The 10,587-nt window shown below is 29.2% G+C and overlaps 7 protein-coding genes across 7 annotated transcripts; 4 read left to right on the top strand and 3 right to left on the bottom strand.

The window, feature by feature from the left end:
• Positions 1–179: 179 nt before the first annotated feature.
• On the top strand, positions 180–1,709 carry cubi_01141 (phenylalanyl-tRNA synthetase-like protein; the record flags this gene model as incomplete). Its single annotated transcript, XM_029018153.1, has 1 exon — positions 180–1,709. The coding sequence occupies one exon, from the start codon at positions 180–182 to the stop codon at positions 1,707–1,709; it is 1,530 nt and encodes a 509-aa protein (XP_028875490.1).
• Positions 1,710–2,253: 544 nt separating this feature from the next.
• cubi_01140 (uncharacterized protein) lies at positions 2,254–4,251 on the top strand (the record flags this gene model as incomplete). Its single annotated transcript, XM_029018152.1, has 1 exon — positions 2,254–4,251. The coding sequence occupies one exon, from the start codon at positions 2,254–2,256 to the stop codon at positions 4,249–4,251; it is 1,998 nt and encodes a 665-aa protein (XP_028875489.1).
• A 467-nt stretch (positions 4,252–4,718) lies between these two features.
• cubi_01139 (uncharacterized protein) lies at positions 4,719–5,078 on the bottom strand (the record flags this gene model as incomplete). Its single annotated transcript, XM_029018151.1, has 1 exon — positions 4,719–5,078. One exon carries the CDS (start codon positions 5,076–5,078, stop codon positions 4,719–4,721), a length of 360 nt encoding a protein of 119 aa, XP_028875488.1.
• A 552-nt stretch (positions 5,079–5,630) lies between these two features.
• On the top strand, positions 5,631–6,122 carry cubi_01138 (uncharacterized protein; the record flags this gene model as incomplete). Its single annotated transcript, XM_029018150.1, has 1 exon — positions 5,631–6,122. One exon carries the CDS (start codon positions 5,631–5,633, stop codon positions 6,120–6,122), a length of 492 nt encoding a protein of 163 aa, XP_028875487.1.
• A 108-nt stretch (positions 6,123–6,230) lies between these two features.
• Positions 6,231–7,349, bottom strand: cubi_01137 (uncharacterized protein; the record flags this gene model as incomplete). The annotated part of the gene is made up of 1 exon (XM_029018149.1): positions 6,231–7,349. One exon carries the CDS (start codon positions 7,347–7,349, stop codon positions 6,231–6,233), a length of 1,119 nt encoding a protein of 372 aa, XP_028875486.1.
• Positions 7,350–7,727: 378 nt separating this feature from the next.
• Positions 7,728–8,267, bottom strand: cubi_01136 (nucleotide kinase; the record flags this gene model as incomplete). The annotated part of the gene is made up of 1 exon (XM_029018148.1): positions 7,728–8,267. One exon carries the CDS (start codon positions 8,265–8,267, stop codon positions 7,728–7,730), a length of 540 nt encoding a protein of 179 aa, XP_028875485.1.
• Positions 8,268–8,485: 218 nt separating this feature from the next.
• Positions 8,486–10,573, top strand: cubi_01135 (CCAAT-binding factor MAK21 family protein; the record flags this gene model as incomplete). The annotated part of the gene is made up of 1 exon (XM_029018147.1): positions 8,486–10,573. One exon carries the CDS (start codon positions 8,486–8,488, stop codon positions 10,571–10,573), a length of 2,088 nt encoding a protein of 695 aa, XP_028875484.1.
• Between the last annotated feature and the right edge of the window lie 14 nt (positions 10,574–10,587).

The following is a 10,587-nucleotide window of genomic DNA, read 5'->3' as shown; positions in this document are numbered from 1 at the left end:
TACTTATTTAGTTCAATAAGAATGAAAGTTTTATAGATTAGAATTATTATGGATGAACTATTTTCCTATTTTTAGGAGACAATTGAAAAAACGGGTGCCGCTTAATGATATTTATTTTAACTAAATGTCAAAAAAAAGGAAAAATTGATTCCTACAAAGCATTGATTATAGGATAAAACATGGAAATCGAACCTGAAACAATATTGGAAAAGCTTGAATCGTTAAATTGTTCTCTAAGCAGTGTCAGCCTTTCCGAAGAATTCAAATGTGAGCATGAAAGAATAATAGGAATAATTAAAAGTTTGGAGTCTCGCGACATTATTGAAACACAATTCGTTTCGGACAATGTATTATCACTAACAGATGAGGGGAAAGACTATTTGACAAATGGATCACCAGAATTCAGACTTATTAGAATTATACTTGAGCAGGAAGGCCATAAAATTAAACAAAATGAAGCAATGAAGTTGCTTGGAGATTCCACATTTAAAATAGGGCTTTCGAAATGTCTTCAGAAAAAATTAATTAAATTAAATAAAGAGTTGGGATTAATAGAAATCTCGGTTAATTCCAATAAGGAATCATTAAATGTTGATGAATTGAAAAAAAATCTTGATATAGTAGGAGTTAAAGGTATTAAAGAGAGCGAATTATCAAAGCAAGATATGCAAATATTAGCTGAGTTAAAAAAGAGGAAACTGGTTATTTCAAATAAGATGTCTTACTTCATGATTAACCGTGGGGAAAAATTTACTGTGAAGCTTAAGCCAGTAATAACTGATTTGACCCAAGAAATGATTATGAACTCGAGCTGGGAAAATAACGAATTTAAACCATATAATTTCAATGCTAAAGGAAAAAGACTACCAAGAGGGAATGTACATCCTCTTACTCGTACGTTAAGAAAGTTTAAAAGGATTTTATCACAGATGGGGTTTGAAGAGATGCCTACTAATCGTTGGGTTGAAAGTTCGTTCTGGAATTTTGATGCTCTTTTCCAACCTCAGAAACATCCTGCAAGAGATTCACATGATACTTTCTTTTTAGAAACCCCGAGTACTTTCAGAAATGAAATGGAATTGTCGCAAGATCACATTGATCAAGTCAAAAAGGTGCATGAGATCGGTGGTTATGGATCAATAGGCTTATCTTACAACTGGAGTATTGAGGAGGCCTCTAAAAATCTTCTCAGAACTCACACTACCGCCGTTTCTGTAAGAATGCTTTATCAGCTTGCTCAAATGTACCTAAATAGTGAAAATGGGCTCTCTTTTGATCAATTCCAGAGAAAAGCATACTTTTCTATTGACCGTGTTTTCAGAAATGAGTCTATTGATGCTACGCATCTCGCCGAGTTTCATCAGGTTGAGGGATTAATCGTTGACAAGAACCTCACACTTGCAGACCTAATTGGGACTTTGAAGACCTTCTACGAGAAAATTGGTATATCCGATCTTAAATTCAAACCTGCATTTAATCCTTATACTGAACCTTCCATGGAAATTTTTGGGTACCATACAACCTTAAAAAAGTGGATTGAAGTCGGTAATTCCGGCCTATTTAGACCAGAAATGCTTAGACCACTTGGATTTCCTTCTGATGTTGTCGTAATTGCATGGGGACTTTCTCTTGAAAGACCGACAATGATTAGTTATAATATTCCAAATATACGTGATCTCTTTAGCTTCAAAGCCAAAATATTTTCTTAAATAATTAATATTGCTCTAATAATGTCTTTCTAATTTTTTTTTTTCTTTTTTTCCTTCGAGATAACTTTCAAAATTTCCAATATTTATTTTTTTTAACGTTATGATCACTAAAAACCGTCGTTTGGGCGTGGGCGTGTATGGTGTAACGGCTAGCATCTCAGTTTTCCGAACTGATGGCTCGGGTTCGACTCCCGATACACGCACGTTTTTTTAAAGTCTAATTAAAAAATTTTTATTTTTAAAAAGGTATATTTGGTTATTGTTCATTGAAATTTCTAAGTAAAATCCCATTGAAAAATTCAATTATAAGCTCAATTTAATAAAATTCTATCTTTATTAACGTGCGTTGATAATTATTTGGCGGATTTATGAAATAGCTTTCGGTAAAACAACCACTACTGCAATAATAATAATTTCTTTGGATAAATTGTGCAAATTTAGAATATAATATTTTGGCCTTTACTCTAAAGGTACAACAAATCTGTTAAATTTTTGATTTGTGCATCTTTCTCAACGAATATATATTATAAATTGATCTATTAGTATGAGAGCAGCTTGGGGAGCTTTGAAAGGCGCAGTTCAAGAACTTAATGATGCTTTGTTAGAGGAAGATGACGAAGATCATGAAAGAAGTAGAAGAAACAAACAAAAAGAATACATTACTTATCCTAAGGAGAGAAATGATCATGTAGTTAGTGGTAATTTTAACTCAAGCACTTTAAAAGAAAAGCCTAATTCTGAAATTAGAAACAATTCATCTTCTAATGGCAATCATAGGAACATTATTAGTTCAGTTAAGAAAAGCAACAGTTTTGGATTAACAAACCCTTTAAATGGTAATACTAGAGTTGAATTTAATGATAATTTGCCTTTAAATAATAATCAATACTCAGAGCAAAATATATTTATGCTCCAAGGTTCAGAAAGTTCAGGAGAAAGCAATTCTATAATTGACGAAGATTTTGATTGGGGCCTGGACACGGAAAGCATCTCAAAAGAAAAATTTGATTCAAAAACCAATCAAATTACTAAGAAAAATGAATATAATGAAGAATTAGGCCAAGAACCTTGTGAAAGTAATTTCAATATGCACTCTAGAATTAGAAAGTTACATGAAGAATTCCAGCAGAAAGATTATTCAGATGACGAAGACGATGGTGACGGTATTAAGGGTGAGCTGATAGAAGAGAATAACTCTCCAAATAACACTGAGAGTGAATCTATCATAGTTACTGAAGATGATGGGGAGTCAAATATAACTGACCCACTTGAAGATGGCGAAAACAGACCTGAAGAAGATGATGAGAAGACGTTAAGTAATGGTTCAGATGATGAAGATTTAGGGACTTTGAATTTACCTGAAAAATATTTAAAAGAGCTTTTCGAAATATTTCACATGGAGATTAATAATATTGATTATCTTTTGAAAGTTATTCAAGGATACTACTCAGACTGGAAGGGAATAAGAGATTCTCTAATTTCAGATAAAGAGTTACTAGTTAAGTTAGCTCCGCCTCACTATGAGTCATATTTGAAAAACACTGTTTTAGATAAATCCAAGCCATTTTCTCTGGGTTTTACTGTTTTAATTGGACAGTGTATTTATTCATTTTTGCAGGAATTCAAAAAAGGAATTTCATTAATTACTGAACAGGAGAATAAGATTAATGATCTTTTACAGAAAAGTGCAGAGTATTCAACAATTGTTCAAAACATTGAAACCGAAAATACTGAATTTAGTAGAAAGATTTCTGTTTTGGAAAATGAGATAAATTTTCTAAAAGAAAGAAATGAAGAGCTTCAAAATAAAACAGAAGAAGAGGCAAGAGAAAAAGACCAGGTTGATCGTAAAAGAATAGATGATCTTGAATTGGAAAGGAACAACCTAATAGAAAAAATTAACCAGATGATTGCAGAAAAGGAAGAGTCAAAAATAGAAATGGAAAAGTTGCATGATCATATTAATAATTTAACAAGTATTATTGAGGGATACCAAGCTGAAGAAGAACAAATTAATTCAAGGTATGAAATTGAACTTGAGAGAGCCCGTTCTCAAGAAATAAAATTACAATCCAAATTAAATGTTTTAAACTCATGTCAAGATGAAATCAGTTCTTTAAAAGAGAATATTTTAAAGTTAGAGGGAGACCGAAATTTACTCGAAAAACATATAAGTGAATTGCAGGAAAATAATAAAAACCTTCTTAATTCAAACGAACAAATAATGAAACAATTAAAGGATACTAAAGAGGAGCAAAAAGAGTTTATGATTGATAAAAGATTTATTATTCAAGTAATTCAGAAACATAATGAAGATGGATCGAGAATTAAATATAGGAATGATCTATTTAACTTATTGTGCGATGCCATTGGTTTGTCTGAAGAAGAGAGGTCCAATCTTTTTTTTGGTGATAATAAAAATAGTGGTAGCAATAGTAGAGAGAATGCTGTACATGATCTTAATCAAGGAATGGGATTTGCAGATTTGTTTTATAACTTTCTAAATTCCGAAGTAGAAGAAAATACACAGGGAGTTAAATGATAAAAGTATATTAGTTGTTTTTGATAATGCTTAAATTGAAAAAAAAATCTGCCCATTAGAAATTATTGTTCTAGTATTTATTTAAATAAATAATAATTAGTTTTTTTATTTACTTGACATTAAAAAAAGTTTCAAATAAAAAATGAATTGACCTTTATATCTTTCAATTATCTTTTCTCATATACATAAGAAATATTAATTTTTCTATATTATTAATTTCAAATAGACATATACAAACTATTGGGTCAAGCATTAATAATTATTTTTCAAAATACGTTAAAATCAAAATTATAGAGAAAATAATTGGAATTCATAATTCAAAAAAAAATTAATACTAAAAAAATATGAATATCAGAATCTAAATCTAAAATTCCTTAAAATAATTTTACATTTTTTTTTTGGAAATCTTGTAATCAATTTAAACAAATTAATTAATAATACATAAATGTATTTCTAGAGTTACTTGATCACAATTTTAATTCTTCTTTCTTTATGTTAGAGTAAATCCATTGATATGTTTGTTGTTCACGAATAATTTGAATTGCCTCTTCCTTAGATAAGTTCTTCCTAAAATCTTCAATCTGAAGCAGCCTTAATATTTTAATACAGTGAGGATAAGATATATATTTTACATAAGGAAATTCACACCAATATAATAGATACTTTAGGTAATTAATAAATGATTCATTTTCAAAATATCCCTCTTTTGATAGCCATTGAAGATAGTCCGGATTTGACAAACACTGAACAAATTCTAGTTCCAAAGAAAATCTAGAATTGGGATTTTCATCCTCTATTAATAATTCATTTTCCTCATCGTTAATCATTCCAATACACAATAATTAAAAACGGGACTACAAAAGCAATTTATACAGTGTTAATGTAAAAAATAAGCTAGATTTAAACAAATATTTTCATAAATTAAACTGTCTTGAACAACAAATTACCACCTAATTTGTTATTAATGCTTTTTTAACTTATATTCTTTAAAATTCTCTCTAACATTTTTTCCCGCCAAATGGCAGGCTGTGTATATACATTTTCACACAAATGAAAATACAAATTATGTTACTCATCTACTAATAATGCAAGACGAGTTAGACTTGGATTAGATGAGCTTTTGATACGGTATACTTACTTGATATAATATTATTAAGTTGTGATTAATATTTAGTGGGAGATGATCTAATAATTGCAAGTTTTTTAATACAATCAAAAGCCCAATTTTTATTATAGATATCAACTAAGATTTCATATTTATATATAAATTTATGTTACTCCGAGCTATAATTTAATTAATTTATACTTATAACCCTAGATCAATATTAACTTGGAAATCCTCAATTGAAAATTATATTTTGTAACGGGCAATCATAAATATGGAAACTTTCATAAAAACAGCAGTGCTAATACTTTTTTTTATAGCCATCAATTTAGACTCAGGCCATGAACAATTTTTAGAATTAGTTTCAAATCACGAATATTCTTTTATTAGATCAAGACAAAATGCGTGGGATATTGCAAATGAAAACAACGAAATCTTTAATTCTCCTAGAAAAAGAGTCAATGAAGAGATGAATTTTTCAGATTATAAATGGAATATTAATTACGACCAACCCTTCTCATCACAAATAAGTCAAATTATTCTTGTGGTTCTTGCAATTGTTATTCTAATTTGTGTAATTTTAAGTTTAATTTGTTGTTTTTATTCAGTTCCCAAAGAAGAAGACTTTACAAAAAAAAATGGAATTTACTACTTTGAGAATGAGAAAAGGCCCGAAGAATTTGTTCCAATTTATCAAAAAAACGCACAAAGTAGAAGATATATATTAACCGGAGAAATACCAAAGAATATCGAATACGAAGATTAAGATTAGCATTACTTAATATTTAAAAAACCAATAGCTATAATTTATTTTTCAACTAATACAATTTTATATAATATTTGAAAAACAAAGAATTTATCTATTCTTGATTTACTAAGCTTTAATAGGAAAATACTCTTTATCATTTGTTCCCATTGAATTATTTGAATTCAATGCAAAGTAGTTATCCTCATGATTGGAATTTTCTGATGTTAATACTTGAAGCATTCCACAATCAGTAGTTAGTATATTTGAATCAGGAATATTAGTAGTAAGGCAGGATAATGTATTATTCTGTACCAGTGGGTCTTCACCTTTTGGAGATGGCTCTGGGACTAAAATACACCTTCCATATATGTCTGTATTGTATTTGGCAATAGACTTCTGAATATTCTTATCAAAACTATTACTTTTTTGGGAAAAATTCTCTTTCCCAGAAAATTTATTGGATTGTACGGCTTCCGGAGAATTTGTATCATTCTTCAACCTAGAATTACTATTTACAAATACATTTATGTCTGGGAACTTCCAATAATTGTAACATGTTGGGGCAATATGATTTTCGCCTACAAAATTATCATTTCCATACCCATCTTGATCGGAACATATCACTTCAGAGTTCCTTAATATTACGTTTTCATTATAATATTGCCAATTCAAATACTGAATACTTATGAAATCAGAAATATCTTTTAACAAATCTGGATAAAGTAATAGTCTTTCATCATCAAGCCTTATTCGGAAATCGCAATTTCTTTTTAAACAACAATTATCTATGTCCAGAGAATCACACGTAATTCCTAATGGTTGCAGAAATAGCATCATCCAATGGTCCAAACTATCAACTGAAGGAATGACTACGAATAATGCCTTATTTTCATTGTCCCATTCTAATTTGAAATTACTATGGCCTGTATAACTCTGAGCTTTGTAATCAGTAGAAAGTTGAAGGTTTTCAACAATATTCTGTTCAATACCTTGCAAAGGTTGTTCCTTATAAAAGTTGTCAACTTTTGATGGTTCTTGAATGGAATTTAAAGTTTGTTTTTTAATTTTCATATCAAACGGCAGGCTGTTTGATAAATTTTTTGATTGGGAATTCAAAATTAAAAAATTCTCTTTTGAATTATAGTCATCTTGGTTAGTTGAATTTTCATTTTCTGTAGGAAGCTTAATATTTGATTCTATACTATCCATAAAAATTACTTCAGGTACAAAGTTCCCAACGCTCATATTTACTGTTCCTCAATCTTGATTACTATTACTACTATTACCCCTACCTCAATCAGCTTACTTTTATCTTTTTCTTCTTAAGTAACCTTAACTAGATTTCTTGCCTTTTATTAGCGTCATAGAAATGGTGTCTTAGTTCATAATTTCACTATTTTTCAAATCGATTTCTATGTTCACTTACTTGCCGTGAACCACCTACCTCCACCGACTTTATATCAAATTAATTTCAATTTTAATCAGATCTAAACCTATCGAAGACGTGGATGCACCTTTATGAATTGTCCACAATAACTAATTAATAATTACATGTCAAACTAGGCGGGCAAATGCTTATATAATAAAAGATTAAACAAATAATAAGGAAGTCTAAGTAATGTTTTAATTATATTCAATATTTGATATTCTCTTTAATATAAGTTTAATGTTTGATCTCTGTTCACAAATAGTATTACTTTTCAAATCAACTATTTGCTCATCATCAAATACTTCTGTAGCATCGTATCTAATAACTTTGAAAATTTCACATTCAACATTTTCCCTAATTTTTTCTTGACTATAACCTCTTTTTTCAAGCCTATCAAATAAAATATGGGTTTCCGAATTTAAGCAGAAAACGATGTCAAACCATTTTTTCTTAAGAAAATTAACTGAATGAAAATCAAGTATTATTCCAATGTTCTTTGAATTATATTTATCCAATTGGTTTTTTAAGTATCTTCTAACTAACTTTTCGTCAAAAATACTTGCTCCCATTTCGTCATCCCATTCACTATAAAGCTTATATTTCTTAATTGCTTTTGATAGCTCAATTCTTTTGTAACCCTCAAGTTTTTTCTCTAATTTTTTGCATAAAGACGTTTTCCCTGTACCAGGGGTGCCGATAATTAAAATGTTGGGTTTTCTACCTTTAGTTAGCATTATACTGGGTTCAGGAGAATTTTTAGGTACTCAATAATGAAATTACTATTCTTCTACCTTAATACAAAATGTCGCGCAAGTCGTGCCGCCAAAATAGTTTTTTTTGACAATAGCTTAAGACTAATTTTTGGATAATAGGTCATTGCTGTTTCAAGTGGCAATAACAGCCATTTTCTTGGGGTTTTTATTCGAATATTTATAGGAAAAATTCCTAAAATATGGCACGTTTTACACAAACTACTGAGAAACTTAATATGGTTTCAAAGTCTAAGAAGGTAAAATTGGAAATGGTCACAAAAATATTAATAGATTTGAACAAAAAAATTTCCGAGGTAAAAAAAATTGCAATGGAACCCATTCCAATTGATATGCTTACCATGGGAAATATTGAGCATCTTTCTCTAAACTTAACCCAAGAACTAACAAATAATGGGAATGTAAATATTGATGCCAATGGATCCTTATCTTTATTGAAGTCATTAATCCATGAATTTCTTGGACTATCTTCTATTATTATGGATAATTCATCTATGAACGCTGAAAATATATTACTAAACATTGAATTGTCTAAGTGTATTTCATCTAATAGAAATAAGCTACGAGCAATAATAGTACAAATATTTATGAAGTGGCTTAAAGACGACATTATGATTAGAAACTATAAGAATATGAAAGAGAAGGGTAATTTTGTTGAAAATTTCAATTTTCCAATATCCTTGAGTACATTTATAATCAGGAGTATTTTAACAAGTTCAATCCAAAAAGATGAAATAAACAGAATTATTTTGGATAGTAAAAATAACATGTCAAATGATACATTTATCATGGAGAATCTGCTTCTTAATGAATATATTATGAATTTTAAAGACTTGAGGTATTTTTTTCTAAGGAACATTTTAAACCTTCTCAATAAATGCTCAGAAGGAATTGTCTCCAATTTTGATCATGGGAAAAATTCAAATATAATTAGTGATATTAATAATGAGAAAGTAAATCTAATGACAACTATCTTACTAAGAGTATATCATATATTGATCAATCTACCGGTTCCGAATGAGAATCAATTATGCGAAAATGATCATTCAAATATAAACAAAGCTGATTTGTTGTTTAATTCTGATTTTGATGGAGATTTAGATAAAATTGCCAAGTTTGAGAAGAATTATAAAACATTATATCAAAAGCTATGGTTAAAATATATTAATTTAGTCATTACAGACTATGACTATGAAAACAAAATTATTCCACTTCCTATTTTGAAGGATGCACTGGAATATGTTTCAGAGTTCGTGATGCCGATAATATCCAACCCATTAGAGCTCGCAGATATATTTAAAAATTGTTTTGATGGAGTGAGCAGTAAAATTAATCCAATGGATAAGTTGGCAATTTCAGTAATTTCACTAAATGGGTTATTTTACCTCATTGTTAATAACAGATTAAATGAAAGCTCTCATCTAGAAAGTGATAGTGAAGAAAATATAAGTTCAGGTTACTATCGTCGTTTATACGAAATACTATGTCCTCCCATTTTTTCGCTGAAGTTTAGAACAAAATTCCTAAAATTACTGTCAATTTCACTGTTTTCACCATTAATTCCCATGGCAGTATTGAGCTGTTTCATAAAAAAACTGATTAGAATTTCACTTTTTACCTCCATCAATAATACAGTTTGGATAATTGCTTTGGTTAATAGCTTAATAAAAAAGCATAGAAACATATTATTTCCAATATTATCCCTCAACGAAGGTGATGAAATTTATGAATATGTAGACCGAATTTTGAAGAGTACACAAGGTGAGCTTTGGTCATATGATAAAGGTTTGAATGTTTATAAAAATGATCAATTTTTGGATTCGTACGAATCTTCAGTAAACAAATCAGAAGAGCATAAAATGAATAAAGCGGATAATATGAATATTAACAGTGAAATGGGTACCTATTTGTCGAGCAATTTTGGACTTTGGGAGTTATATGTTCATAATAAGAGCGTTATACCTGTAATTAGACATGTATCAAATACCTTAACTTTGAACGCAAGCAATGCCAAAGTCAACTATCATCTCCATAACTTGAATTATGAAGATTTAATTGGTTTAAACATAGAAGAAATATTAGTTCATGAAATATCATCTTCAAACGGAATTATATATAACTACTCAACATTTTTCAAAAAAGATAAAGAAAAGAAAGCAAATATTCCTTATAACTATATTGATTGCAGTAGTTTATCATCTAAAAACTTATCTCAAATTTCGAATAAGTTCTTCACTGATTCAGATGTTGAACTCTTTTCCCTAATTTGATTTAGGCAATTTTC

The sequence above is a fragment of the Cryptosporidium ubiquitum genome, assembly GCF_001865345.1.
Source record: "Cryptosporidium ubiquitum isolate 39726 chromosome Unknown contig_16, whole genome shotgun sequence".
Taxonomy (NCBI): domain Eukaryota; phylum Apicomplexa; class Conoidasida; order Eucoccidiorida; family Cryptosporidiidae; genus Cryptosporidium; species Cryptosporidium ubiquitum.
The sequence above is the reverse complement of the archived record's forward strand: the minus strand, read 5'-3'. Positions and strand labels throughout refer to the sequence as shown.